This window comes from Brassica oleracea, chromosome C4, assembly GCF_000695525.1.
Source record: "Brassica oleracea var. oleracea cultivar TO1000 chromosome C4, BOL, whole genome shotgun sequence".
Taxonomy (NCBI): domain Eukaryota; kingdom Viridiplantae; phylum Streptophyta; class Magnoliopsida; order Brassicales; family Brassicaceae; genus Brassica; species Brassica oleracea.
Window position 1 is genome coordinate 53,403,305 of NC_027751.1, and position 13,545 is coordinate 53,416,849.

General features: G+C 36.9%; 3 protein-coding genes across 4 annotated transcripts; 1 reads left to right on the forward strand and 2 right to left on the reverse strand.

Moving 5' to 3' along the window:
• Nucleotides 1-1,129: 1,129 nt before the first annotated feature.
• On the forward strand, nt 1,130-2,631 carry LOC106337215 (B3 domain-containing transcription factor NGA1-like). Its single transcript, XM_013776281.1, has one exon. The coding sequence runs from the start codon at nt 1,510-1,512 to the stop codon at nt 2,422-2,424; it is 915 nt and encodes a 304-aa protein (XP_013631735.1). The 5' UTR covers nt 1,130-1,509; the 3' UTR covers nt 2,425-2,631.
• A 3,021-nt stretch (nt 2,632-5,652) lies between these two features.
• LOC106341117 (FBD-associated F-box protein At3g49020-like) lies at nt 5,653-7,394 on the reverse strand. Its single transcript, XM_013779935.1, has 4 exons — nt 7,381-7,394; nt 6,297-7,242; nt 6,076-6,213; nt 5,653-5,985 (listed from the first exon to the last, which is right to left on the reverse strand). Exons 1-4 carry the CDS (start codon nt 7,392-7,394, stop codon nt 5,659-5,661), a joined length of 1,425 nt encoding a protein of 474 aa, XP_013635389.1. The 3' UTR covers nt 5,653-5,658.
• A 2,014-nt stretch (nt 7,395-9,408) lies between these two features.
• LOC106337651 (glycylpeptide N-tetradecanoyltransferase 1-like) lies at nt 9,409-13,252 on the reverse strand. Of its 2 annotated transcripts, none has more exons than XM_013776770.1 (6): nt 12,652-13,252; nt 12,446-12,561; nt 11,573-11,972; nt 10,139-11,499; nt 9,786-9,832; nt 9,409-9,595 (listed from the first exon to the last, which is right to left on the reverse strand). In XM_013776770.1, exons 3-4 carry the CDS (start codon nt 11,967-11,969, stop codon nt 10,142-10,144), a joined length of 1,755 nt encoding a protein of 584 aa, XP_013632224.1. In that variant the 5' UTR covers nt 11,970-11,972; nt 12,446-12,561; nt 12,652-13,252; the 3' UTR covers nt 9,409-9,595; nt 9,786-9,832; nt 10,139-10,141. The 2 variants fall into 2 exon arrangements, with proteins under 2 accessions (XP_013632224.1, XP_013632225.1); XM_013776771.1 differs by having other exon boundaries at nt 11,573-12,336.
• Nucleotides 13,253-13,545: the final 293 nt, after the last annotated feature.

The window sequence follows — 13,545 nt, forward strand, 5'->3', positions numbered from 1 at the left end:
CGTAAAAAGTTATTTAAGTTTTAAACTAGCTAAGATAATATATCTACAAGTGGACAGTTTGATAAGAATTCTTATTTTTATATTAGGCAAAAAAATAACCATTTTCGGTTTAGGTCATGTTAAAACGAGATGTATGTTATAGTCTTAGCTTATAGCTCAGTAACGATTTTAGGTTTAGTGTCAATGTGTCATGTTAAAACGAGATGCCTGTTATAGCTCAGTTGTTAGGTTCTAATTTTCTGCCATTCAGAAGAAAAGGGACCTAATTTTCTGTTGTGGTAAGTAAGAAGATATATTTATTACATTTGTAAATATTTAATTTGTATCATTAACGTAATTACTATCGACTAATCTTTTTGATTATCCATGATTTATTTTGGTTATTTTGATGTTTTGATCATCCATGATTTATCTTGGTTATATATATAAATAACAACTGAGTACATAGACATGTAAATAAAGAAAAATATAATAATATCCCTAATATTAATGTGGTCATAAATTGGATTTTTTATTACAAGGTAAGAGGTATAAATGTGTTGATTAATATAAAAAAATCACCCAAACACATACAATGTTAGACATAAATGTGAATAATTTATACACCAAGAAGAAATTAAGAGAGGGAGAGAAGGGGAACCATAACAAAAAAGTCAACAGTAAATACCAAACTAAAACAACATGCCAATCTTGTCTCTGTGAAACCAAAAACTGCAGCAAACCCATGAAAGAGGTCCCCATTCGATACTGAGCATTTACTAAGGCGAGATTGTTTATTAAGTAGTAGTACTTGTTAATCATTTTGATTGTTAATAGTTTTACGATTAAAATTAATTTGAAGTAAAACAAAATTTTCTCCCTAAGAACGCGACATTATCATCTCCTTTCTCCTCAGATCTCAACCATCTACGATCTGTATTCGTTAAACAAATCTATTTTTTTGGCAAATTAAAAAAAAATTGTATGGGAAATTAATTAAAAGTATAGATTATGGAAGGAGGAAAAGAAGAAACTAAGATAGTGGTAAAAGGACAATAATGTCACATGAACTGAACCAGATCTATTCAAGGGGTCCCTCTAAATTGGTTCTCTCTTGCCCATATCTCCATCATTCTCATCATAACATTATAACATTCAAGATTTCTATCATTCTTCTTCTAAAAAATCTTAACAGTACTTTTTGTTTTCTTCCACTATAACTCTGAGAGCTATAGCTATTAGCCTATTGCAGAAAACCAGTGAAAGATAGAGATGAGAAAGAGAGAGAGAGAGAGATCATGCTGATAAGAAGTTAGGCAAAACTAACTTTCTATTTATGTATAATTAGGTCAATCACATCACCAATTTAACTTTTTTCCTCCTCTAAATCTCCTTCACTTCTCCTCCTCTACTTCCAAAATTAGGGTTTGTTGTTTCTCTCTTTCTTTCTCAATTTTCAAAGTCATCCAATCGGAATCAAGTCAAAACCCCAATCTTAGCCACACCATTAAGAGATCTGACTTCTAAAAGATGATGACCAACTTGTCTCTCGCAAGAGAAGGAGAAGCAGAAGCAAAGAAGCCCATAGAAGAAGTTGAGAGAGAGCACATGTTCGACAAAGTGGTGACTCCAAGCGACGTAGGGAAACTAAACCGGCTCGTGATCCCAAAGCAACACGCAGAAAGATACTTCCCTCTAGATTCATCCTCAAACGGGAAAGGTTTGCTTTTAAACTTCGAAGATCTAACAGGAAAGTCATGGAGGTTCCGTTACTCTTACTGGAACAGTAGCCAGAGCTATGTCATGACTAAAGGTTGGAGCCGTTTCGTTAAAGACAAGAAGCTTGACGCCGGAGATATTGTCTCTTTCCAGAGATGTGTCGGAGACAGCCGCTTGTTTATCGATTGGAGGAAACGACCTAAAGTCCCTGACTATCCGACATCGGGTGTTCACTTTGCTGCAGGAGCTATGTTCCCTAGGTTTTACAGTTTTCCGACAGCAACTACTTCGACATGTTACGATCTGTACAATCATCAGCCGCCACGTCATCATCACATTGGTTACGGTTATCCACAGATTCCGAGAGAATTTGGATACGGGTATTTCGTTAGGTCAGTGGACCAGAGAGCGGTGGTGGCTGATCCGTTGGTGATCGAATCTGTGCCGGTGATGATGCGCGGAGGAGCTCGAGTTAGTCAGGAGGTTGTTGGAACGGCCGGGAAGAGGCTGAGGCTTTTTGGAGTCGATATGGAATGTGGCGAGAGTGGAGTAACAAACAGTACGGAGGAAGAATCTTCATCTTCCGGTGGGAGTTTGCCGCGTGCAGGAGGTGGCGGTGCTTCTTCATCTTCCTCTTTGTTTCAGCTGAGACTTGGGAGCAGCTGTGAAGATGATCACTTCTCTGAGAAAGGAAAGTCTTCATTGCCTTTTGATTTGGATCAATAATGATGATGAGATTAGTTGGTATTATAAACTTAAAACCACACATAATTATATACATGACAACATAATGCATTGGTTTCATTATAAATTTATAGTGAAATTATGTATATGTGTTATAGCGATATACAGTCATAGTCCATATAGAAAATTTCTATGGATTTGAATAATCCTTTTGTCAAGTGTTCATGAAAAAAAAATTGTTGATTGTCTATACATATGAAGTACCTCCACCATTTGTTAGTCCTTTTATCATTTTACCCAATATATCATCTATCGATTGATTAAATTATTAAAATCACATTTGGAAAAACATATCTTAGGTTATGTAACAAGATTGCAAGGCTGTTTATAGTAGAAAAATTGGGTACAACAAATAAGTGAGATTTGTAAGAAGAGACATGAACTAGGATTGGGATCAGTGTAAACCCATATCTCTCTTGTATATCTCTTCGGTCAGAAAGTTTCAGGGTTTGATGGGCTGTCTTAGAAAAATGAAATGTCTCTATATAGGATTGCTGCTTTTTGTATATATATGTGTGTATCATTAATTATTGTCCCTGCAATAAAATTTGTTATGGGTTTCTATGTTTGGATTACTAAATATGGCTGCTGCGCGGCTGCTTTTCTCTGAAGCTATTGCTGGATATCAGTTAGGCAGGTAGACTTGCAGGAGATGGGCAGTGACAAATCAGTAATTAAAAACTTGCTTATTTATATAACTGTGTGATGTCTATATTAGCAAAAACGAAAAAGAGAAGAGTTTTTCTTTCTTTCTTTTTCATCTTGGGGAATGGGGCGATTGAAAAAAGGTGTGATCTGAAAATAAGAAAATTAACAAAACAGTATTTTTTGTTGTCAGGTATGTATTGTATTGTATTGTATTTTGGGTTTCTCTTTTCGGCTCTTGGTCTGAACTCTGCAATCTCTATATCTAGATATCAATGCAGAAACACATTTAGTGTAAACATATGCTATAGTTCTACCCTTACGTAAGATGTGTTGATATCTATATCTTATCCGATCATCTAGTAAGATTTATCACGAGTATATATACCATATAGCTAATTTTATACTCTGGTTAATGACTTGCATTGTTTTGTTATAAAGGCATACATTCATTAGTCAAATTTCAAACGTTAAATATATGGTTTGTATAGTATATATATTGCTAACTAAATTCACCTTAAATGTTTGGGTTTGTTTTCAATTTGATGTGGTGGATTACATAAATCGTGAGAGATTGGCACAGATAACATCAACTATCGATTGGTGGGTGTGAATGCAGTGGCGTGCCTAGGGTAAGTGGGGCTCAAGGCAAATTTTAAAAACAACAGTATTTTAACATAAATTTTTTTTTAAGAAGCCTAATTTTATAGAAAAAATAATTCTGAAACTTGGGAGGGTCGAACTTGTGCACATATATACCTAGAAGAACCACTATGCTACAATGAACTTTAGATTTTAGGGGCCCCAAAATATTTATATTTAGAAGGGGGCCTGAGGCGAAAGCCTTTTTTGATACATGCTAGGCACGGCTCTGTGTGAATGAAGACTATCTCAAACCATTTTTTATAAACCGAACGGATCGGAGCAGATTAAACCGTGAACCCGGAAACATATAGGAATCAGTCATTCAGTTGGATAAAACATTGAGTTTGTTTGTAATTTTCTATTAAAAATTAATTTTATTAATTATTTTTATCACTTAAATTATACAAATAAATTTTTTTCTATTTTTATTATATTAGTTTTATATAAAATTATAACTCACAATAATAAATATTTAAATTCAAAAAACTTGGTTTTATATATAAAATAAAAATATTGGTTTTATATTTTTTATTTACACTTAAATTTTATTTCATAATTATTTTTATTAAAAAAATGAATTATGTTTGTAAATTTACCAAAATAATTAACAAAGCATTTAGATTTAGTTTTATTTTCATTCTTCGTGCGATTGAACTGATCAACTGAATTAAGTTAAAACCGATTGAAACTTTCCGAAGCATATTGATCAATGACCCAAAAATCATTTCGGTTAGCTATCAGTTCGGTTTTAGAAACAATTTACCTGAGACCAATGAAAATTTCTCGACCGGTAAAACTCAGAAAACAGCAAGCAATTTCTAATTTAAACATTCATCATTCAACGTCTCGGCGTTTCAACGAGTCAAAGTAAAGAGAAATTCAAGCTTCATTCACTCTTCCGAATTTCTCACTCGGTCCCTACATTATAAACTATGTTTTATGATTTTCTTGAAATTATTGAATTAACAGAAGCATACACATTGACTCATGTAACGTTTATAGATTAAAAAAATATCAAATGATATTTTGAGGAAAATAAAAAGAACATAGTAGAAAGGAAAATCAATAGATCCCAAGTATCTGAATCTAGAAAACGGAGGAGAATGTATATGGTTCAAAGGTCGTTAGATCACTTGACAGGAGCAGTCAAGATGGGGTGGTGGTAGCTCTAGACAGGGACGAGGGGGAGACGTGCATGGAGTCCATCACATCACAAAAGGCGGTTTTGATTTCTCCAATGGAGATCAGGGCTCGCTTGGATCGTTCTTTCTCAATGGAGTTTCCTGAGACTAAAGATGCATACAACTACTTCAGGTAATAACATCTTTGATAGTTTTTCTTTCTTTCCTTTCTGGTGTGTGGCGATAGAAATTGTAAGTCTGATGAATTACTTTCCTTTTATGCAACAGATATATCCATTTATCCTCGTATATGAGTAGGCTCAGAGAGCTTTTCAGGCCGCACTTGCTCTTCATGATCTAAATGGTGTAGCAAGTGTCCTTCCTTACCATATTGATTCGCATATAACTATGGCCGACTATTTTGAGTTTGTGGGAGAGCATCAAGTGCCGCAGATGCCATGCTTGTACCGTTTGGAGCGTGCGTGGCATCCTATGTTCACTCCGTTCAATGGTAACTGCCGGTTGAAGTTTACTCATGAGACAAACAAGCCATTTTTCACGTCACTTTTTCGTCACATGAGGAACATGGATAGGCCTATGTGGCTGTCGTAAAGCCTCGTTACGGGATATGTGAGATGGAAGGCGCATGCTGGCATGCAGTGTAAGACGGTGTTAAACGGTGTCGATGAAATGGAGGAAACTGTTGAAAAGTTATTAATTGTTTGATTTTCGCCAAAATATCTTAAAACTTATTTATTAGCTAAAAACTGAAATCTATTCAAACTCGCTGGAAGAGTTTAAGAGATTAGTTGGATGATTCGAAGACGAGGTGACATGAACTTGAAGCCCTAACTACACTAGCCAACTCGTTGAGCATCTCATGTTTCTCTTCCAACGTTTGGAAATATTCCAGCTGGATGGGTTCTGTGTAGAAGGTTGCTTTCTTCAAGTGTCTTGCGTTCTTTAAAATGTATGTTGCCACTTCTCTATCATCTTTACGATCCCATATGTATCCTGTCCACACGAGTGTCTCAAGATGGAACAACAAACATTCTGGTACACATTTAGGACGTTGCTCCCATTCCCCGGCCAATGGAAAAGTGGATACTTTGTTGTCGTGGTACAAGTATACCTGAGACCAATGCAATAAAATGATATTAGATCTCATCGAAATACCTGAAATTGGAGCTATGAGAAAAAAAAACTAATTAAAATTGCTTACGTTGTTGACGAACTTGAGGATTTGCAATTTAGGAGAACTATCGAGCATGCGCGCAAGTAGAATCGACCATTCACTTTTCCTTGTATTCAGCTCCAAAGATACCAGCTGATAGAAGGTAATACCAGTAGGACACTTGATCTGTGCATGATGCAACATTAGTATATTAAAAACAATTAATATTAGGCCGGAAAAAAATCACCTGTGAGAACCTTAAATTGTACCTTGAAGGGTGAAAAGTCGAAGGAAAGACGTTTGGCTGAAGTTAGAGATACAAAAATGTTTTCGTTGTGTAAATTTATATCAGTAAAGCCAGTGATTTTTGCCTCCACCAGTTCTGGAGCATTCTCAATAAGACAAAACCCATACGACTCGGTGCGTTGAGTCCTAAATAACGAAAAACTTAACAACCCGACTCCTTTGATGTTCAAGTATTTCAAAGAAGGGGCGTTTATCGCATAGCCTCCCCGACATGTTCCTCGGAATGTATCTACTATGGTTAGTCTCTGTAATGATGGCACCGCAATAGTGAAAGTGATCACCCCATCATAACTGCCCCTTCGCTGCACAACCAAATCTTCGAGACTAGGGCAACCACATAAAAGGTTGCAAACAGATTCGTCGTCTCTGAAGTTCGCATAGCTAAGGTGCAGCTTTTTAAGGGACTTCAAACCGACCCGAGAAGGAAAGTCTAAAAGAAATAACTTACTTATTTCCAAGGTATCGAGTGTGTTATTACAGTTACAGAAAACACTCGGAAATCTAATCAAGTTGCCGTAATACTTTTCATCTAAAAGCAGCTTCAGTACTAATTTACGCACATGGCGTGCAAATGCAATTCCAATCCATATTGTGATATCATCTGAAACTTCAGATACGCATATATCTACCAAATAAAAACTATCTAGAACCGGAGAGTTATATGAAAGCAAAGACTTGTAAACAATCTCTGAAAACCTATGGGGTTCAGTTTTGTGATACCAAGAATCAAACTTGATGCTTGGCACTTTCTTCCAAAGAGATCTCCACCTTTTAGACAAAACACTCGTCGCTATGACATTTTTTGTTGCAAGTGAAGATAATATCTGCATAAGCAAACCTTCAGGCAAGTCACTGATCCTGTCCTCATTCAGGACATCTTGATTTCTCAGATTTTCACCACAGGTTTTGCTGTCAGGATTCAAATATATATAGATACGGGTTTTAGGGTTTCAAAGAATTAGGCTAGTGGTGGGTGTTTACAGGCACATAAATGCATTCATGATCAAAAGAAAGTAGCCATTAACGAAACTAAGAAACTACACATACCTTTTATGTTCCATGTCGTCACTAGCAGATTTATCCCTTTAAGATTTCACTTACTCCAAACGCACTGGCAAACGTACGAAATCCGAAAGCTTAGATATGATAATGGCCACAATTGTCTTTCAAAAGGTTAGATAGTCACAAAACCCTAATAAAGCTTGATGTAAATATATTTAAAATTTAACACGTGCTAATCGTTTGATTGACTTGATTACCTAAAAATAAAAAGAAGATAGAATGATTTTAATTTTTACACGTGAAATTATGAGTTACAACTTACAACTATAATGCATTGCCGACACCAAGCCTTGTTAAGGAGTACACATATTACAAATTAAAGATTAGGGCTTTGATAGTGGACCAGACTATTAATGGCCGTATGATATTAGGCTTTTTTTACCTGTTACCACGTATTATCCCTTTGCTTGATTCGATCGAATATTAATCGTAGACCTTTTCGTAGCCATAACATTCGGTTCTCAGTTCTGTTACTGGTTCGGTTCAAGAAATTTTAAGATCTATTCGGGTATTTAGAAAATTCAATTCAATTTGGTTATTTCAGTTTTTTGTTTGGTTCGGATAAAAAAATTGGAAACCGACTAATATCTGAAATAATTTTGGATCCCATTTTTCTTCGGTTTGATTCCAAGTTTTTGGTTAACTCAAATTAAAAATTCAGAAAATTTAGATATTTCAGATTAAATATCAGACTTTTTTTTAGTTTTTGGATAACAACTTGGATATTTAGATGATTAAAATATTTTGGATACAAAGTATTCTAGTAGTTCCGTTTTTTTTGGATATTTAGGTTTATAAATAGTATTTTTAAAATTATTTGATTATTTAAGAACTTAATAGGACAATCTTTCAGATAGCTATTTTAAAAATTTTGTCACAAAAATAGCTCTAAAAAAATATGATCAAAATAGTCTTTTTTTTATTTTGAAACTTTTAATATTCATTTTTTATTTTTAAAAATTTGAAACCATATTCCCAAAACCTCACCCCTTAACTCTAAATCCTAAGTCTAGATTAGTTAACCGTAAGATAAAAATACATTTTTAATAAAATTTATTTTCATTATTTTCTTCATTGAAGACTATTTTTGTACAAATACTTAAAAATGGTTATCCTAGTTAATACTTATACATATATAAACTATATTATAGAAATTTAGGTACTCATTTGGTTCTCGGTTCGGTTGTAATTTTTTTTTTGTTGTAGAGATATAGGATTAATTCTTATGGAGATTATTACATGGAACAATACGTATTTTCTTTATTTTTTTGTTTATAACACCACGCATATGTACGCAACTATAGTAAACTAGAATAACGCCAGGATAAAATTATAATTTTAACTAAAATGTTTGGGCCTTAACTCTGCATCGAGTTTTTGAGAATAAAGTTCAAAACTCAAAAGTTTTTAATTTCATTTCCAAAATCATAGAACGGAGTTTTGAAGTTAACAAAATGCGAAATTTTCTTGCAGTTAAAACTCTCTGATTGTTTTTGGATCAAGGTGTATGCCCCATATATATGGAGTTCTCGGATGATGCAAAAGACACGTTCGTTAATGCTTCGGCTACACTACTTGTAAACTCAAATGATCTTAGAAAGACAGTGTTAAGAAACTAGAAGCAATGGATGTAATGTAAAGATAAGCGACGCACATAATCATGCAAGGCGGATAAAGCTCATGGTAATTTTGGACTACTAACCAGCTTATCTTTACATTACATCCATTGCTAATTTACAGATTCTCATCAGCTTTATTTGTGGAGTTTCAGGTCATGCACAGCTTCTCAGGAAACAACCTCCAATACTGTTCAAGGACAAACATGGACCCTACTTGAAATACTCAGCACAAACAAGAGCTTGAGACCAGAACGTACGCACTTAGAAGAGCCGATATAGGATGTCCATGAGTGGGCCATACATGCGAGAGCTAGGCAAGCCATAGGACTATGCTCCTTCGAGAATTATTCCTTTAGACTATTGTATAAACGTAATCGTCATTACGAGCGAACAAAGGTTTTAGATTTCAAATTCGTATGTTCACTTCTTTCCCTCTACATGACTCACAAGTCTGCCACATCAGCTTCTTGACTAAAAAAAAAAAAAAAAACTATTTGACACTAAGACCCTTTAGGTTCACATGTATCTACAAAATCATTGGACACTCATCTTCATATTGCCCTTTTGTTCCTCGTTTTCACCTGAAACATAGAAAGAACAAAGAGAAACGTCATGACTTTGCCGCTTTTATTATCAAGCACTAAACAAACCCTGGTCCAGCACGACATAAAAGGTCCAAACATATCACGATACTAGCAGAGTTCTACAAAGATGAATACTCTGAAGGTGTAAGTGAACAGGCAATGGTCTAAGATACATGTCCAAACATACCATTATAGTAACGATCCTTCGGTTCCTCTAATTCACAAAATGAAAGCCTGCAGATAAGAAACATGGTTAAGAAGTATTAGATACAAATGCTGACACATAGAAAGAACAAAGAGAAACGTCATGACTTTTATTATCAAGCACTAAACAAACCCTGGTCCAGCACGACATAACGTCCAAACTTATACTAGCAGAGTTCTACAAAGATGAATACTCTGAAGGTGTAAGCGAACAGATAATGGTCTGAGATGCAGGTCCAAACATACCCCTATAGTAACGATCCTACAATTCCTCTATAGTCATTGAAACTGAGATCGAACCCAAAAAGAGAGAATCAAAAACATACTAATACTTACCATTTAGAAAAGAGTCAAGCCTAGTTGAGAAGGCTGCAATCCAGTCCTTAAGCGCTGGTTGAAGAGATAGAAATGATACGGTGCACCAACTTCTTCAAACTTTAGTTGTTCAAAGAACTTCTCGTTGTGCATCACATCCTTTGCATGGAAGATATCAAATTTATTCTGCCTACAGATGATTAAGATATCCCTCATCAGCTGGACAAGCGGTGTCTGTGTTGCCACATTGTAGTAAGAATAAGCCGCTTTCATTTGGACGTTGTTCCTGCCACCGACAGTAAAAGAGACAGTGTAGAAGCTGCAACAGTCGGTGACAACATGAGTTTCAGGGTCTTCTACTACGTAACAATCTACAACATTGTTTTTGGGGAGAAGCCAATTCTTGACATCTTCTTCACGAAACTCTGCCGCAACTTGAAACTCTAGAAGGTATCCCCTGAGCAGCTCTGTGACAGCATGGACGTCAGATTGTACCATTTTTCGAAATCCAGGGGTTACCGGTGCATTTGGTAGCTCGTAGAGTTTGGTGGCGTCTTTTATTGACATAGCTTCACCTGAAAACTTTGAAACTTTCGCCGGGTTCAACATTCTGATCCATTGTCTTATAGTGGTGACTGGAGTTGCCACTAGCAAATCAGTGCAGAAAATGCCTTGCCAAATATCCTTTAAATTGATCCTTCGATTCATCTCTTTAATCATAATAGGGACAAGTCCCTTAGACCTGAAGTCCTTTTGAACACACAAGTAACTGACCGCTGCTACTTTAACAGCCTCATTATCACGCACCCTGATTCTTGCAGGCACCCCAAAAAGGCAAGCAACGAGACTCTTCTTGACACGGATTCCAATGTGCCAGCTTTGATAATACCCAGGTGGTCTCAGTGCCCACCTCAGAAAATCCCCAGGGTTAGCATATCTGAACTTACCATCACCTTCATAATCGTGTTCCACGAGAAGCTTACACACCTCTGATAAAACAGCATCCGAACTCAGATCTAGTGTTGTCCATTCATGGTCAGCACCGATCTTTTCAGGCTTCTTCTTGACAAGAGATGAAGTTTGAATTGGCCCATCAGAGAGATGCTCGATAGGCTGACTCTGCCAGAATGTATGGACTGCTTCGTCTTGATTGGCAAGAACTGGAGAATTTGCACTAGATGTCTCACTGCTACGTGCATCTTCTTCCCTTGCTTTTGAAAACCTGAAGCTAAAACCGAGCTCTGTTGGAGACCACAATCTCTGTGGAGAATCTGCACTAGATGTCTCACTGCGACGTGCTCTGTTGCTTGCTTTTAAGAAGACAAGGCCGAGCTCTGTTGGAGACCACGCTCTCTTTTGCAGCCTCAGGCCTTGTAGCATTTCTGCAAAAAAGAAAGAAAGAAAGCTTAACATTTTTGAACAATGCATGTACTCATATGATATGTACTATCTTACGTTTACGCCTCATGTCGGTGAAATCCGGAGCGACCAACAAAGTGGGTTGTCTTCCTCCTCGCCATTGAAGTTCTTCCTCGGTCTCATCTTCGATTGGCACAAGCTGAGCGTCCGCTTGCTCCCTCGTTTGCTCGAAATTGCATTTAGTCAGATCCACCCATGCATGTATATGCTTGAATCCGTAGCTTTCAATGCGGTGAAAAGGTTCTTCATATTGTTTCACGAGAAAAATGAGGAACCCTTTTTTGTCCTTCTTTTGGAGTTGGATCCACCTACCAACATACTTTTCAGGCAAAAAATTCCCCCAGCTTAAAGATGACCTTTCACTTGCAGACATCTCGATATAATGTGAAAGAGTCATGATGACATCATTGACTTCGTACGATGGAGCCGCCATCTCCTGCAAACACCAACATATATTATGTTCATTCCTTGGTTTTAATAGCACATGGCGAGGTGAGGCAGTGTGTGTCTCGCCTCTCGCCTTACGCCATGTTGACACAGTATGAAAGCAAAAAAACAGTAGTGCATAGACATTGGTATAATAAGTAATATAGAAGTTAAATCTAAAACACCAAAAAGATAAATCACAGAGGAGAAGAACCGCGAAACACTAAAGCCATGAAGTTACGTGAACGGAGAGAAGAACAATGGCAGACAACGTTAGCTTTTACGTATGTTGCTACAAGCGATGAGCATGGCGACGTAAGGGAGCGCTTATTAAAACCAAGAACAGTTCATGCAGATATATTTTCCCGCTAAAACTGGTCATGAAGATTACACAAACTATATCGAATGAGCCATACGATCAAGGTAAGCAATTTGCAACTCATTCAATCGGATTTCAAGCGCAATCAAAGGCAAGAAGTGTACCTAAAGAGAAGGAGACGGAGCGGGAAACGAGAACAGGAAACAATCACGAAAGAGATGGATCCGTAGCACTCCTCCTCTCCTCTGTTTCTTCAATGTCAAGCTTCTCTCTGAGTCTTCTGTTTTTTCGATAGCACATGAAGGAAGGAAGTTAGTTGCAAGAATTTATAAAGAACGAAAAAAAAAAAAAGATAACAATAAAGACTCACTATCTTGGAGGCTGAGTAAGTGTGTCGAAGTCAAGGGGTGCTCGTGACCGGTTATAACCGAAGATGCTTGGCCTAAAAGGAATGGGGGCCTAAACCGGTTCCAAGTCGACGCCTTTTTTCTCATTGAACCAACTTACAACACGGGAAGTGATCCGTTTACAGTCACTCAGGCATTTCTACGAACACCTACAAGGCATAATCCCATGAAAGAGTTTCCGAGACTTCCAGCACCACAACACAAGCACCCGACATCTCTTCTTCATAGACATTTTTCCTCCTGTCAACTCTCCTTCCCCTCTTCCTTCGTCCGATGTCTCTCTCTCTCTCTCTCGCTTGATTGATACCCTTCGTAGCTTAACGACGTCACACGTACTGCCACCAATCATCATCTCACTCCCCTTTTGTAAACCTGTCGAAACTGTGAGATTTCTTCTCCAGATTCCTAATCGGAATCCGATTCTTCACCGTTATCGGAGATTTCTCCGTCGAATCTCTCTAGCAATAGCTCAGATATGAAATTATCCAACTCTGCTGGATCATTTGTGAAATGGTTTCTCTCGATCGTATCCGTTATCTTCATCGTTGTCGCTCGTAGAAGGAGCTTTTGCCTCCTCTAATAATGACGATTTTAGCCTTATTAGTTCTTCGGAATTACACTATATTCCATCACCGTACGATTGAGGTGGGAACACGTGTCCTAATCTGCTTATCGTTTCCAATTGCTACAAACGGAGACGGTCGTCCTGTGTGAAAACTTAATTAAACGTCACCGTTCACAGCGTTTAGAAGATCCGTCCCCAAATACCCGGTGAGAAGCGTTCATATGCATCATTTAGACCATGATTATCCCTTCTTAGTTTTTTTTTTAAAAAAAAAAAAAAAAAAAAATAAAAA

Bases quoted from the DNA above. Each gene is read 5' to 3' on its own strand.
- LOC106337215 (XM_013776281.1), top strand. From the start codon at position 1,510: ATGATGACCAACTTGTCTCTCGCAAGAGAAGGAGAAGCAGAAGCAAAG.
- LOC106341117 (XM_013779935.1), bottom strand. The intron at 6,214-6,296 runs GTACAATTTAAG...CATCATGCACAG, and splicing joins TCGACTTTTCACCCTTCAAG to ATCAAGTGTCCTACTGGTAT. The intron at 5,986-6,075 runs GTAAGCAATTTT...CATTGGTCTCAG, and splicing joins TCCTCAAGTTCGTCAACAAC to GTATACTTGTACCACGACAA.
- LOC106337651 (XM_013776770.1), bottom strand. From the start codon at position 11,969: ATGGCGGCTCCATCGTACGAAGTCAATGATGTCATCATGACTCTTTCA. The intron at 11,500-11,572 runs GTAAGATAGTAC...TCTTTTTTGCAG, and splicing joins CACCGACATGAGGCGTAAAC to AAATGCTACAAGGCCTGAGG.